Genomic DNA, 16,631 nt, shown 5'->3' with positions numbered 1-16,631 from the left:
CCTTCGCCTTCTGCCACTCCTTGAACTTCTTCCTCTTCTCGTCAATCCTCTTTCCAACTTCATCATCCCACCACCATGTTTCCGAGTGCCTCGGTGGTCCTTTTGTCCATCCACATACCTCACCAACGGCTCCCAACAGACTATCTTTCATTGACATCCAACCACGTTCAAGCTCAACCACATCATCCTCTACCCGACTCAGCCTCTCTTTTAATGCCTCCCTTACTGTCACCTCTTTCAACCTCCACACCTTCATTCTCGGTTGGTACTTCACCCGCCGAGCTCTCCTCACACCTTTCACCCTTATGTCGCAGACAACCAAGTGGTGCTGTGAAACAGCCTCCTCCCCCGGGATCACCTTTGTGTCCCGGAGGTGCCATAGGAAGCAAGAAGCACATATTTCAGATGTGAACCCTCACGTGGAAACAAAAAGTCACCATGTTACAAAAACACCAGGTTACTCTGCTTTCTATCTCAGTTTGGTTGTCTGGGCAGTTGTCCGACACTATAAGCAGATACACATACCTTTGTTTGAATATCATGTGACGAGCCCTCTGGATATGAAGGGCAACCATGAATGAGTAGAGCAGATTAAAGAATAATCAAATAAAGCGGATCATTTTACAAGGCAAAGCCTCGCCTTGGCATTTGTTTAGGTGACCCCATGACATATCAGGTGCACTATATTAATTATGATCTGCATGCGCACACACCATTTGGGTGAGGCTAGTAACAACTTCACAAAACAGGTGTGCCTCCATCGGGGCATTTTTCTTTTTAAATAAAAAGGTTATATGACAGTCGTGTGGCGTGCTCTGCGTAAGAAACCTTTTTACCATAAAGGGGGTAAAATCGAAATAATACTCCATTTCAGTATAAACAACACTCAGATTTATGCAAATCAAAATTCTCTGAGCTTGTTCCTTCTATATTGGTTTGGCCCGATGTACTGTTGGGGCGAGCAAGAAGGCTTGACAATGACGTCACAGTCCAGGTACTGCTGGAGCACCTTTGGGATTCGTACATCACCGTTCTGCAAATGTACATAATGCATAACGTTTTAAAATCAAAATTTTAATTGATTGTATTCAAAGAAAAAGAAAAATCATAAATGTGTGCAAACTTCTTTTTTTTAATCGAAAAAGGTTTCAAAACATTTTACCTTCATCTGGTTATTTTCCAAGATAGCGATCAGCAGGCGTGGAACAGCCACAGCTGTCCCATTAACCTGAAAGAAAATGAAAAGGTAAACTAGTACCTGCAGTGAATCAGGGCTGATTGGACAGCTCAAAGGTAGCTTTTAAGTTTACAAATCAGAGTTCAATTGCCAACAGAGGAAGATCTGACTCCGGATTGGGAAAAAGTGGACAAGCCAGTGTCGTGTGTGTGCTATTTGAAAAACTCGAATAACCTCTGCTTACAAGATGCTCTTCAAGGGAGCAATTTGACATATCTAAGAGTGTGTGAGATTTGGACCGTACCGTATGAACATGGCGGAGGACTCTGTGTGCATCCTTGTACATTATGTGGAGACGTCTGCTCTGATAGTCCGTGCAGTTGGAAGCACTCGAGATCTGAACAAGCACTCGTGCAGTGAAACACGTATCTCACACACAATTTATGCATACTGAGTCTCAAAGTAAAGTATTACCCACTAGAAACGGAAGCAATGGTGGAACTTTACGTTGGATGTGGCCATACCAACTTAATAGAGCATTCCCAACACACCCCAAGTACATATCCTATTTTTGGACACACCTCTCCATAGTTTTTCCTGCCAGCCATCCATGCTTCCACATCAAACTTCTGGAATGCTGGAAGGCCAAGTTCTGTTGTCGGCATTTCCATAACCCTGATATGAAACAGAAGCATGGGTTAGTAAAATGAATGCAATGATCGTCTATACGTGTTTTGGATAAAATGAATTATTTTAAAAGGACCCGCAGCTATACCTCCTCACGACCACCAGCAAGATCTCCAAACACGGCCATTCACGATCGCTTCCTTGAGCCCGAGAGCAAAATGCCACCGTTCATACGAGGTTCAGGGCGAGAATGCGCAAGAGCGACCAATATCTGTCAGAGCGTTCTGAACTCCCTATGCGTAAGAGCCCAAAATGTCAGGAACACAGTCTTTTGTTCCTCGGGCTCTGACGTCATCTCAACACGTCTCCTTCTCGAACTCATCAGCGAGTTCCATCTTACCAGACCTTTCTGTCAATCAAACCCCCACCCAATCACGGCTCCTCGGGGCGTGGCCTCACCGATCTTTCATCCCGTGTGCTTCCAAAGTTGGGGTTGTCAGTGGGAGTGCTTCATGCCTGGCTTCCGGTGGTTTTTATATTAGTGTATTTAATTAGGGTGTCGATTGCGTGGCTTGGTTAGGTGTCTATGGTGTGGTGCCAAAAGGGTCATAGGAATAAAGTACAGAGGTAACGACATACAGGGGATAAACCACCCATAATCCCTTAGCTAATTAACATACCCCACTCCTCGTAATGGGGACGAAGGCACACTTACACGACACATGGTTTACCGGATCCCTACTTATAGTACATCGAGGTGGTTCTTCTTCTTCACGACAGTCTGAGCACACTAATCTATACACTCTACCTGGTCTGTGGTATCACGACCCCCTAAAACGTAACATATACATATATATATATATATATATATATATATATATATATATATATATATATATATATATATATATATCTGTGCAGCGTCTGTCCTGTGTTGTTGTTGTTTTTTTTGTTTTTTTTGGATACAGAGTCGAGGCTCGTGAAAGAGCTAACATTTATCAAACAAACAAATCAAACAAACAAGCAAACAAAGTATATAAAAAGGGGAGCGGTCGACAAGATGGGGAGAGAAGGGGAGGAAGCACACAAACACATTTGAGAGCAGGGACATCGGGAGATGTTTTTGGAGGGAGAGGGCCTGGGGGGAGGCAGGATAGGTATAAAACGCAAGGACACCAAGGACTTCCAGGAAAGAAGTCAAAAGTCACCTCAAAAAAGTGGATTTGGGGTGAAATTAGCGGGGGGTAGAAAAGATCAAGGTTTTGGATTGGGGAAGATAAGAGATGGTGGTGAACAGCCGTTTTAAAGACCTGGAGGGAGGAGTGGGATTGAAGAGAGTGAGGGAGTTTGTTCCAGAGGCGGGAGAAAAGAGGAATGAAGGAGTGAAGGTGAGCAGAGAGTCTTGATTTTGGCAGTTTAACCATAAGAGGGTTGCAGGCAGATCTTGTGCGACCTGCAGGAATATTTGGGGGACAGAGCCCAGAGAGAGCTGGGGGAGCAAGGCCGGAGAGGAGTCGGTAGAAGACGGAAAGACCACCAACCTGCCTGCGGTGATTAAGTGAAAGGCCCTCGGAGATAGCGTCATCGCGGGAGATTCCAATGATTCTGAATGCTTTGGTTTCAACAGCGTGAAGACGAGCTAGGTGTGAGGCAGGAGCACCAGCCCAGAGGGGAGAGCAGTACTCCATTGAGCTGCGGATGAAAGCCTTGTATGTGGTGAGGAGCTCAGGTGTGCCAAGGAAGGACTTCGCACGACGGAGGATGCCCAGTCGGCGACTGGCTTTGGAGGCCAGCTTGGAAATGTGGTTTTCCCAGGAAAGATCATGGCAGATAGTGAGACCCAAAAGCTTGAGTGACAGAACTTCTTGGAGAGGATTATTCAGAAAGTAGATGGGAGGGTTGTCCAGTCGGTCTTTTCGGAGAGACATCGTAAGAGTGTGAGATTTGTCAGGATTGAAAGACATGTTCCACTTGTTTGCCCAGTCTGTGATTTTGTCCAGGTCTGCAGAGAGTGAGGAGGCTGCAGACTGCCGATCTGAGGGATGAGGAATGGAGCAGCAGAGAGTGGAGTCATCAGCAAAGAGATAGAGAGGATTTTCAAGAGAGTCAGGGAGATCATTGATGAAGACCAGAAAAAGCACAGGGCCCAGAACACTGCCTTGGGGAACTCCAGCCTGAACAGGAAGAGGAGATGAGAGAAACCCATTCAGGGCCACACGTTGACTACGACTAGAGAGGAAGTCCGCCAGCCATGCGTGGAGATTTCCATGGATACCAAAGGAGGAGAGTTTGGTGAGCAGAGCGGGGTGCCAGACCATATCGAAGGCACGTGATATGTCGAGGGAGACAGCTCTAATTTCCTGTTTGGCATTGAGGACCTCCATCCATTGTTGAGACAGCAGAAGCAGCATGTCCAGAGTAGAGTGACCTGGTCTGAAACCAAATTGATGATCAGAGATCAAGCCATTGGAGAAGAGGAAAGATTTCATATCCGAAGCAATGATGGATTCCATGACTTTGCTGATATTTGGGAGAAGGCTGATTGGTCTGTAGTTGCTAGGATCTGTTTTTGCACCTTTTTTGTGCAAAGCGGTGATGTTGGCTGATTTCCAAGCAGATGGCAGTTGACCTTGAGCAAAGGAGAGCGTGAAGAGAACAGAGAGAGGGAGTGAAAGAGTGGAAGAACAGGATTTTTTGTCACTGAACTACTTTCTCAAACTTTTGTGAAATCGTACCAAACTTCTGGTATGCACATATCTCTCCCGTCGGTATGTCGTCAGGGTATTTCTTTTGAAAATATTTCCATTTTCTTTTTGGAATTTTTTGGGGAGAATTTTTTTTTTCAACTTCAATTGTTTATAAAATGTGATATCACGTATATTACAAATACATTTGTGCAAAATAATTGTTTGAATTATGATTGGTTTAAACCATGACAAAACGGCAACTCGGGTACAGTCATTTATCTATATATCTACACATCTGGGCAGTGTCTGTGTTGTCACTTAACGACTCCCTCAAACTTTTGTTTCCGTGGTTGTGAAGTGTTTTTAATAACGTTGTGGTGGTTTTAAATCACGTGGTGGTGGTTTTGAATCACGTGGTGGTGAGGTATTTTGAATTATGTGGTGGTGAGGTGTTTTTAAATGACGTGGTGGTGAGGTGTTTTTAAATCACATGGTGGTGAGGTGTTTTTAATTTTGTGGCTGCGAGGTGTTTTTATTACGTGTTTTATGGCTGTGAGGTGTTTTCAATTTTGTGGTGGTGGTGTTTTTATTACGTGTTTTATGGCTGAGGTGTTTTTAATTTTGTGGTGGTGAGGTGTTTTTATTACGTGTTTTATGGCTGTGAGGTGTTTTTATTACGTGTTTTATGGCTGTGAGGTGTTTTTATTACGTGTTTTATGGCTGTGAGGTGTTTTTATTACGTGTTTTATGGCTGTGAGGTGTTTTTAGTTTTGTGGTGGTGTGTTTTTATTACGTGTTTTATGGCTGTGAGGTGTTTTTATTACGTGTTTTATGGCTGTGAGGTGTTTTTAATTTTGTGGTGGTGTGTTTTTATTATGTGTTTTATGGCTGTGAGGTGTTTTATGGCTGAGGTGTTTTTAATTTCGTGGTGGTGAGGTGTTTTTATTATGTGTTTTATGGCTGTGAGGTGTTTTTATTACGTGTTTTATGGCTGTAAGGTGTTTTTAATTTTGTGGTGGTGTGTTTTTATTACGTGTTTTATGGCTGTGAGGTGTTTTATGGCTGAGGTGTTTTTAATTTCGTGGTGGTGAGGTGTTTTTATTATGTGTTTTATGGCTGTGAGGTGTTTTTATTACGCGTTTTATGGCTGTGAGGTGTTTTTATTACGTGTTTTATGGCTGTGAGTTTTTATTACGTGTTTGATGGCTGTGAGGTGTTTTCAATTTTGTGGTGGTGAGGTGTTTTAAATTACGTGGTGGTGAGGTGTAATCGTCCCAAACTTCCAGTCTGAACCTACCCCTCCCCTATGTACGTGCTGAGGGGTTCTTTCGTCAAAAAAAAACATTCAACCTAAATCTTCAACCTAAATTGCCTATAAAAATGTAATATCACAAACACAACAAATACATTTGTGCAAAGTAATTGTTTGTATTATGATTGGTGTAAATCATGACAACACAGCAACTCAGGTACAGTCATTAGCCTCAGCTAAAATAAGCCCGTTCCTCAGTAACGACGCTTGGTGAGGCGAGCGCAGCGAGCCGAGCCAAGCTAGTATATATATATATATATATATATAATCGTTAGATTAAATAAGACGCGGACGTTGCTTCAGGACGTCGATCTTTAATTGTCGACCAAGCTTTCGACCAACAAAGGTCTTCTTCTGAGTCAGCCCCAAGTTCAACGGAAGTGGAAGCACTTCCGTTGAACTTGGGGCTGACTCAGAAGAAGACCTTTGTTGGTCGAAAGCTTGGTCGACAATTAAAGATCGACGTCCTGAAGCTACGTCCGCGTCTTATTTAATCTAACGATTATATATTCAATACAAATGAGACACCCTGCTCGTACTTTGGAGTTTCTACTATTTCTTACAGTTATATATATATATATATATATATATATATATATATATATATATATATATATATATATATATATATATATATACATATATATATATATATATATATATATACATATATATATATATGTCTGTCTTGTCTTGTGTTGTCACTGAACTACTCCCTCAAACTTTTGTGAAATCGTACCAAACTTCTGGTATGCACATATCTCTCCCGTCGGTATGTCCTAAAGGTATTTTCTTTGAAAAAATTTCCAATTGTTTTTATTTTGGAATTTTTTCAGGATTTTTTTTTTTTCAATTCCAATTGTTTATAAAATGTGATATCACGTATATTACAAATACATTTGTGCAAAATAATTGTTTGAATTATGATTGGTTTAAACCATGACAAAACAGCAACTTATCATTATCTTATCATTAAATGGTACAGTCATTTATCTATATATCTACACATCTGGGCAGTGTCTCTGTTGTCACTTAATGACTCCCTCAAACTTTTGTTTCTGTGGTTGTGGTGTTTTTAATAACGTGGTGGTGGTTTTGAATCACGTGGTGGTGAGGTATTTTGAATTATGTGGTGGTGAGGTGTTTTTAAATCGCATGGGGGTGAGGTGTTTTGAATTACGTGGTGGTGAGGTGTTTTGAATTACGTGGTGGTGAGGTGTTTTGAATTACGTGGTGGTGAGGTGTTTTGAATTACGTGGTGGTGAGGTGTTTTGAATTACGTGGTGGTGAGGTGTTTTGAATCACGTGGTGGTGAGGTATTTTGAATTATGTGGTGGTGAGGTGTTTTTTAAAAATCGTGGTGGTGAGGTGTTTTTAAATCACATGGTGGTGAGGTGTTTTGAATTACGTGGTGGTGAGGTGTTTTGAATTACGTGGTGGTCAGGTATTTATAATTACGTGGTGGTAAGGTGTTTTTAATTATGTGGTGGTGAGGTGTTTTGAATTAGTTGGTGATGAGGTGTTTTGAATTACTTGGTGGTAAGGTGTTTTAAATTACTTGGTGGTGAGGTGTTTTAAATTATGTGTGGTGAGGTGTAATCGTCCCAAATTTCCAGACTGCACCTACCCCTCCCCTATGTATGTGCTGAGGGGTTCTTTCTTGAAAAAACAAACAAACAACAACAACAACAACAACAACATGCATTTTAAGGCCATTTTCCCTGCTAGAGCGGGGGTTAGCCTTGCGGTCCCCATGACAATCTTCTCCATTTTGCCCTATTTTCTGCATCTCTCCTTGTTAACCCCCTTGCCCGCATTTCTTCTTCCACCATCTTTAGCCAAGTCTTTCTCTGTCTTCCCCGTCCTCTACTTCCTTCTATATTAACTTCCATCACTCTTCTCAACCAGTCACTTTCATCCTTCCTCAATACATGACCAAACCATCTCAACCTGTTCCTCTTCACAGCATCAATCACAGGCAATATTCCCATCATCTTTCGCAATTCATCATTTGTCTTCCTCTCTCTCAACGATACTCCGCACATCCATCGAACCATTCGCATTTCCACCCTTTCCAGCCTTCGTTGCTGCTCTACGTTCATTACCCATGTCTCGCTCCCATAAATCATAACACTTCTCACACATGCAGCATACACCTTTCCCTTCAGCTTCAGCGACACTCTCCTCCTCATCAGCACGCCACTCAGTTCCCGAAACTTCTTCCATGCACATCTCACTCGAGCAACCGTTGCAGAGTCTGATCCACCTTCTCCATTCAGCATGTCTCCGAGGTAGCAAAATGTTTTCACACCTTCCAGCTTCATGCCGTCTCCAAGATCCAACTCAACATTTCCTCCATCTGCAGCTCCCTCTGTGCACACCTTACATTTGAATGTAGCTGCCACACTGGTAAATGACCCTCTCAGACCACTACATTTTTGATGAACCCACTCAGCACACATTGTACATTGAATGGAGTTCACTCCGACACCCTTCCTGCACACAGCACACGGCCACTTCCCAGTTCTTTCCACCTCACCACATGCATTACCACTTGCCATCACCTTTGTCTTTCCGATATTCACCTTCAGACCTTTTGTCTCCATACATTCCTTCCACTTGTTCATCTTTTCCTTCAGTCCATCCATCTTTTCCTTCAGTCCTTCAGTCCATCTTTTCCTTCAGTTTCATGCTCTTCTACTTTCCGCAATCAACACCAGATCATCTGCATACAACAACTCCCACGGTAAACCCTCCTTTAAGTTCTGAGCCAGCACCTCCATCACAGCTACAAATAGTAGTGGACTTAATACTGACCCCTGATGCACTCCCACCTTCACCTCAAATTCACCACTGTTCCCGTCCTTCGTCCTTACAGCTGTGCGCGCTCTTTTGCACATTGCCATCACTACTCTGATCAACCATTCCTCCACTCCTAACTTCCTCAATGCCCATGTCAATACTTTGCGTGGAACCCTATCGAATGCTTTCTCCAGATCAACAAACCCAAAAAACAACTTCTTCCTCTTATCCATATACTTCTCCTGCAACTGCCTCACAATGAAAAGCGCATCTGTCGTTCCTCTTCCTGGCATAAATCCAAACTGCATTTCGTCGATCTTCACTTTCTTCCTTATCCTCCTCTCCAACACCCTTTCCAATACCTTCATTCCATGCTCCAATAACTTTATCGCTCGGTACGAGCCACACTCCAGAGGGTCACCTTTCGCCTTGTATAAAGGGACGAGGGTACTCAGTTCCCAAGCCACTGGAATGCGGCCTTCTTTCACCACCAGATGACAGATCTCTGTCATTCTCTTCACACCCCAACTTCCTGCTGCCTTCAACATATCTCCCACAACTCCCGTCGGCCCTCCCGCTTTTCCACTCTTCATTGCTTTTATCGCTTCCTCAACTTCCTTCTCAGTTATCTTCTCTGCCGGTCCTAAAACTGGGTTACTCTCTATGTTGCCATCCCATTCATTCTCTGTATTCAACAGCATTTCCATATATCTTTTCCATCTTCCTTTAATTCCATCTGGGTCGACAACGATTTGTCCCACTTCATGCTTCAAGCAACTCACCCCCATCACATCACACCTCTCTTTCGCTATGTGCTTTGCAATCCTGAATACTGCTTTCTGACCCTCTTCCGAATCCAAGCGTTTTCCGAACATTTTCCTACATGCCTCCTGCGCCTTTGCTACCTCTTTCTTTGCAGCCTTCCTGGCTGCCTTATAACTTTCATGCTCTGCTTTTCTGCTCCCGTACCCTTCGCCTTCTGCCACTCTTTGAACTTCTTCCTCTTCTCGTCAATCCTCTTTCCAACTTCAACATCCCACCACCATGTTTCCGAGTGCCTCGGTGGTCCTTTTGTCCATCCACATACCTCACCAACGGCTCCCAACAGACTAGCTTTCATTGACATCCAACCACTTTCAAGCTCAACCACATCATCCTCTACCCTACTCAGCCTCTCTTTTAATGCCTCCCTTACTGTCACCTCTTTCAACCTCCACACCTTCATTCTCGGTTGGTACTTCACCCGCCGAGCTCTCCTCGCACCTTTCACCCTTATGTCGCAGACAACCAAGTGGTGCTGTGAAACAGCCTCCTCCCCCGGGATCACCTTTGTGTCCCGGAGGTGCCCCCTATCTCGCCTACGCACCATCAGGTAGTCAACGGTTGTCGTCGACCCACCTGACGTGTATGTAACGAGCTTATTGTCCTCTTTCTGGAACTGAGTATTACAAATCAACAAATCAGCTCTATCAGCAAACTCCAAAATCCTTTCACCTTCTCCATTTCTCACACCATATCCGTAACCCCCATGAACTCCCTCAAAACCATCCATACTCCTTCCCACATGTCCATTCAGGTCTCCTCCCACCACAACAACTTCCTCATCTTTCACGTTTTCCATCAGCTTCTCTATCGCACACCAGAACTTGTCCTTCTCTTCATCGCTTCGACCAACCTGCGGAGCATATCTCGAGATGACGTTCACCAAGAGCTTTCCAATCATCATTTTCACCATCATCAACCTATCACTCACTCTAGTCACACTCACCACACTGTCTACAAACTCCTCAGAAAACAGGACACCAACACCATTCACGCCCTCCGGGCACCCTTGCCACACAAACTTGTATTTCTGTCCCTGCCTACCCTTCACCATTCTCACACCACTTCCCTTCCATCTCGTCTCTTGCACACAACATATGTCCACTCTTCTTCTGACCAATACTTCCACCACTTCTCCTGATCTCCCTGTCATTGGCCCTACATTCCATGTCCCAAACCTTAGAAACCGATCTCCACTTCGGGCTGCACCCTGCCCAATGCCCATATGTACTTGTGATTGTCATGGTTCTCTTTTTGAGGCAATGTTTTTATGGCCGGATGCCCTTCCTGACGCCAACCCTCTTAGTCGTCTCTTACGACACGCAGGGATACGGTGTACCTATTCTGACCAGGGTACACACTGGGAAAAAACAAACAAACATTCAACCTAAATTGCCTATAAAATGTAATATCACAAACACAACAAATACATTTGTGCAAAATAATTGTTTGTATTATGATTGGTGTAAATCATGACAAAACAGCAACTCAGGTACAGTCATTATCCTCAGCTAAAATAAGCCCGTTCCTTAGTAACGACGCTTGGTGAGGCGAGAGCAGCGAGCCGAGCCAAGCTAGTATATATATATTGTTACGGTTTTCGCGCGATCCCCGTTCCCTCACCAAGGGGAGATTAAGCCCCTTGTTCTCTTTGGGTCTTCGAAACCGCGAGACTTGAGTCGCCACTTCCGGTCAGACGCAGGACAGGGTTTCGGGACACTTTTCGCACGTACCTAAGTACCCACGCCGCCACGGAAGCGGGGATCAAGTCTCGCATGAACCACGCGTAATTTGAGTACGTCCGAGTGGATGGCGTACCACGTGGTCCGTGCTATTACCTTATTATTGGAACCCGATTGGAGCGATATAATTCATACCACGCAAAGTCAATGATGGAAAACACAAAAGCGGCAGAATCAAAGGAAGAACACGTTTAATTATTATTTACACTATTATGTACAATGGTTCGGTAGAAAAGAGAGACACAGGGCAGATCTTAGTCAGTCGTAACTTATCTCTCCAGACAATGGGCCCATGCACACTCACAGGGGGATGAAGGAAGGATTGTTCATGCGCTGAACGCGCCGGCTTTGGTCGTTCAGGAACAGCTCACCCGGCGTGGCCCTCTGCGGTCACAGCACGTCCCCTGACGAAGGCAGGCAGGCAGGCGGGAGGGATCCTCGCGGCGCGTATCTCGATAAAGTTAGGCAGGAAAATATGCGCGTCTCTCGCCCGGCATGGCGGGGTCCTTCACAGCGCGATTAATACAACTGCGCGCTTTCGCTCTCGTAACTCAACGGAGGATCTGACAAGCTCAACCGCGAACTCAACTTGTAACTCGTCTGCCTCTCTTCCCACAACTTGGCGCTCCGAACCGACTGATCGGCTTGCCTCATAACTCAACGAGCGCTTCTCCCCTCATAACTGACTTGGGGGGGCTCCAGGCACAGGGTTATATTGGCCCTGATCTAGCCCGCATCGAATGTTCCAAGCCACGCCTTTTGCCGCAGTGGTAGCCACTCCCCTAGAGCCCTGATTGGCGGCTCGTGCTTACCAGTCACTCCCACTGTCCCGCCTTCCTTCGGCCTGGATCGACTTGTCAGGCTGGCCTCGTGGTAATTTGCGCCAAAAACCAAAGCATCGGAAGCATTGGAAGGAGACCTAACTCTCATTATTCTACTCAACACAAAACTAACACAGGAAAAGGTCTACGCTTACATTTACTATGAAATAACTAAGCTTAAACGAGGTTACGTGTTGTAGTGTAACTAAACTATGAGGGGAAATTAACCTTTTATTGCACAACCAGAAAACCGCAACAATATATATATATATGTATATATATGTATATATATTGTTACTGACGCGGCTTTAGATGTTATATTGACCGAGCGGTGGTGTATTTAACCGCGTCCGAACAGTTACTCCCCGATTAGAACCCGATTCCACCCGACGTTGACCAGATCCCCCCACAGATATTCAATCGGGAAACCTCTAACGCGACCGAAAGAGAATGAAAAAGAAGAAGAAGAAGAGTACGGAGGAAGAACAGATTTATTATACACACACAAGCAATGGATGGAAGAAGCAGTAACACAGCGAATCGTTAACTTACACTATTCATTTTTACTTAGCCCCAAGACAACGAGCAGGACAGGACGTTCACACTTACACAGGGGATATTGCAGGCAGGTAGGGCTTGAGGTGGATTACTTGAGAGGGAGGCAAAGTCGGGAGGCAGCAGCTCGCAATTCCTCGCGGTTTTGGCGGGAAACCCTCCGTCGTGTATCCGCTGCGGTAGACGTCACGCACTGGTTCGGCACACCTGCTCCTCTTCTTGTGGTGGAGCCGTCTCCCTCCTTTCAGCGCGTCTCTCCAAAGCTGGTTTCCTTGCCGAGTACCTCTCCTCTTTGGCTTGGAGCGTTTCGCATCTCACCGCTCCTCTTGGTGCAGCCTCTTTGCTCATCTCCCAGGTCATCTCCCAAGGCCTCTGGTAAAGCAGTCCCTTACAGTCGCTTTTATCACCTCGGGTGAAATCAAGCCGCCGGCTCCGAGGGCACGCCTACCGGGTCGCTCACCGCGGCGCTGATTGGCTGTTAGGGCTGGTTCACTCCTTCCCTCTTATGACGAGGTGGAGACACGCCTTTCTTCTCCGACTCAAAGCACATGGGCAATGGCGGCCTGCGGGATTGAAAACAACTCCCCTTTTGAAAGGAACTTTGGAGAGCGGAGATGTTTGGGGAAATTGGAAGGGCCTACGCTTATTTTGTTTGATACAATGCAAAGTCAATCTAGTGGGAAACACATATTTAGCCTACATGGAATAAGGAAATACACTATTTAAAAGATATATCGTGACCTGCGTGTAAGTTTCATGGAATTAACTAGGAGGACGGCTGCGACCATTATTTACATTACGAGGATGTTACCATACTTTTGTAACGTTCACATTGTAACGTTTCCACATTCGTTACACTTCCTCCAAAATTGTTACACTTCTCAAAAACCGTTACACTTCTCAAATTCGTTACACACTTCTCAAAATCTCAAAATCAAAATCGTCCCGCCTTCCTTCGGCCTGGATCGACTTGTCAGGCTGGCCTCGTGGTAATTTGCGCCAAAAACCAAAGCATCGGAAGCATTGGAAGGAGACCTAACTCTCATTATTCTACTCAACACAAAACTAACACAGGAAAAGGTCTACGCTTACATTTACTATGAAATAACTAAGCTTAAACGAGGTTACGTGTTGTAGTGTAACTAAACTATGAGGGGAAATTAACCTTTTATTGCACAACCAGAAAACCGCAACAATATATATATATATATATATATATATATGTATATATATGTATATATATATATAAAATATGAGATAAATAAATCTCTGGTAGCTTGCAACTGTTGCTGCGTTTTTTCCTGAGGAAGAAGTGCTGAAATCTATATATTTGAGTTCTTCCTAACATTTTTCTAGGGCAAGGAGCTAGGGCTAAGAGCTAGGAGTTAGGACTAGGAGTTAGGGCTCAGAGTTGGGGCTCAGAGTTGGGGCTAAGAGTTAGGGCTATGAGTTAAGGGAAGGAGCTGGGGCGCCGGAGCGTTAGGGATCTTTGTTCCTTTCACATTTCTTTCTACTTTTTCATATTTCTCTTTATTCATTCTAATTCTTGCTTCTTGTTTATTTCTCTCTTTCTTTATATATATGTCTTCAGAAACGTAAATTCTTGCAGAATTGTTTTTTTCTGGAAGGCTTTTTCTGGCTGCGCCTGGATGGGTTTGAGGGTTGTGGAGTAGCGGCTGAAACCCGAATCCTATCCAGGTTCCTCCTGATGACTCCATCTTTGCTCTTTACTTTTTTTGGGTTCCTTCTGACAACTCCAATGCAGTATTTAGTTTTGTTTTATTACAAAATAAACTAATACACACCATGTAGCAACTTTTATTTTACGCATCACTCGTCTCGAGATTGAACGGTAAGTTAGTCTATTAGCCTGGTTCCCATAATCCTTCATGATGGAATCGTATATCGAATTTTGCTTCTCAACTGGGACAACACTTTAATACAAGGTGAACTGCAATGTCCCCACCGGAAATGAAGCCCAAGTTCAGAGTACAGCTCCTTTTGGATCGAGACAAATTCTTGCAGAAGGTTTTCACTTTCTGTGCCATTTTCCGCTGCAGTTACTCCAAACATTTCCACCTGAACATGCGGAAGCAAATGTAGAAATCGACATTCAATCAAACACCAGAAAAACATGCATCGCTGGAATGGAAACTGTAATGGGCAATGGGTGCGATAAAAAGACAATAGCTTGCCTTAGAAAAATGGTGTACTCTGTACAGACCCCACGGCTCGTTCAAATTGTCCGTCTCGGCCCGATAGCACGTGCTGCAACACACTATTCTGTGGGAGTAAAAGACTCAATGGAGAATCGGAAAGAAATAGTCCAAATGAGAACATTACACGGTTGGTGCAAGTTTTACCTGTAAACATTTTCACCAAGATAGTTAAACCAGTTTCCCATATTATAAGCAACAATAGAAGGAATAATATGAAGATGTTACTTGATAGGAAGGTCTTTCAATTTTACAGCATGATCCATGAAGTACCCTGTTAGGAATGATGGAAGGGAGGGGTGGGTAAGTTGAATTGAAAATATTTAAAATATTGATCCAAAATTGGTTCATCAACTACGAGCTGAAGTACTAACTCCTTGTTCTCACCAGCAAGTCCGACCTCCGACGTCCCAGCCAGATTAATGTCCTTGCACCTGTCTGAGTCCACCTTGTAGAGCAGTGAAGACCTGACATTAGGACTAATCCCACAGCCTTCCTGCAATGCAGCCAATATCAGGGAAACACCTACACAAGTAACAGTGGTAGAACAGACATGTAGATTATATTGTCCTGTCATGTAGCGATTAAAATCAGCCTTGGACGAATAGCCAAGACAGTTTTACTCCCGAAGCGGCAGCCCAAAACATGGCGGTATTTTTGTCACGCGCGGGATGAAGGAATGCGAAGCGTCTACTTTAACGGGACACACGGGTTTATTCTGAAACCACAAAACACGCAAACACCACAATAAACTTAACAATAATAATTTTATGAAAATAAATCAAGGACGAAATAAAGTTGTGGGAAAAAGTAATTGAAACTCTTACTTTGAGGATCCTCCATCAGACACAGAAACGGACATACAGGGGAAAATAAAATGAAATAAAATGGCCTTTACGTGCACTAAGCTCATCCCAATGAGTTATTTTTCAATGGTCATGGCAATGGTCCAGTCCGATGTCTTCCACGCCGGAGCACCCCAAACCAAAATGGTGCCAGCACCATGTGTCGAAAACGCCCAGGCGTGAGACAAGCAGTCAAGACGGCCCTCTTTCCCCTTCACCGTCAAGTGCAACGCGGACCCTAGCTCCTTGATGAGCCCAAACGTTGCCCGCCTTTGTCGAGATGCTGCCGGCACAGCAAAAGCTCCATGCTCCTTCCAAAGCGCACCAAAATCACTAGCACACCAACGCAAAAAGATGGCGCCCTTCCTCCTTCGTGCAAAAACCAGCAGAGAGAGAGAGACGCGTGAGGTCTGACTCTTCTTCGTCACTCAGGTCAACCAATCCCCGAACGTCCCTCCCAGTTCGCCCCGACCACAACCTCTGGGCTAATCATGTCCCTCAGGGGCGTGGCCCGTTTCCTTATTAGGTCCTTTTGGCGGGGCTTTGTCCGATCGGCTTTGCTTGGTATTTGTCGGTGGTTGTAAATGTCGGTGAAGGTTTTCATGGCCGGCCTTGTTAGCAAAACGTAAAGGGAAAGTTAGAGGGGAAATCACGTACTGGGGAAAATTAGCCTGAATCCCTAACTAATTAACACTGCTTCACCCCTCGTGTGAAGACACAAACAATCTTAAGCTACAGTTTCCCTACTCAAGTACATCGAGATTTCTCCTATGCGTCCACGGTCCATGCTATAATTATACAGTCCTACCTTCTCCATGAGATCCTTTTATCTACCCACATAAACGTAACAACATGGTAATAACATATATAGTGTAGAGAATCACGCATACAGGTTAAAGAAGGCCCAAGTATGGCGTTTTGAAGGCCGTGCAGTGAAATAACCATTACAATTACAAGTCACCGAAATACAAACACTTATACAAAATAGATTCCAAAGAACACCTTACCTCACGTAGTCTTGAGAA

At 44.3% G+C, this 16,631-nt stretch overlaps 1 protein-coding gene across 2 annotated transcripts in view; it reads right to left on the bottom strand.

The window, feature by feature from the left end:
- Positions 1–746: 746 nt before the first annotated feature.
- SARS2 (seryl-tRNA synthetase 2, mitochondrial) overlaps positions 747–16,631 on the bottom strand; it is a 41,760-nt gene continuing 25,875 nt past the window's right edge. For both annotated transcript variants that reach the window (XM_068133070.2, XM_078766569.1), the window contains exons 9-16: positions 15,149–15,257; positions 14,990–15,035; positions 14,741–14,828; positions 14,512–14,624; positions 1,759–1,852; positions 1,482–1,574; positions 1,163–1,228; positions 747–1,033 (exon numbers count right to left, since the gene is read on the bottom strand). In XM_068133070.2, the coding sequence (XP_067989171.2) occupies positions 902–1,033; positions 1,163–1,228; positions 1,482–1,574; positions 1,759–1,852; positions 14,512–14,624; positions 14,741–14,828; positions 14,990–15,035; positions 15,149–15,257 (741 nt within the window). In that variant the 3' untranslated portion in view covers positions 747–901. The remainder of the gene's footprint in view (positions 1,034–1,162; positions 1,229–1,481; positions 1,575–1,758; positions 1,853–14,511; positions 14,625–14,740; positions 14,829–14,989; positions 15,036–15,148; positions 15,258–16,631) is intronic.

The sequence above is a fragment of the Myxine glutinosa genome, chromosome 12, assembly GCF_964187855.1.
Source record: "Myxine glutinosa chromosome 12, kmMyxGlut1.1, whole genome shotgun sequence".
Taxonomy (NCBI): domain Eukaryota; kingdom Metazoa; phylum Chordata; class Myxini; order Myxiniformes; family Myxinidae; genus Myxine; species Myxine glutinosa.
This window is presented reverse-complemented; position numbering and strand designations above follow the sequence as displayed.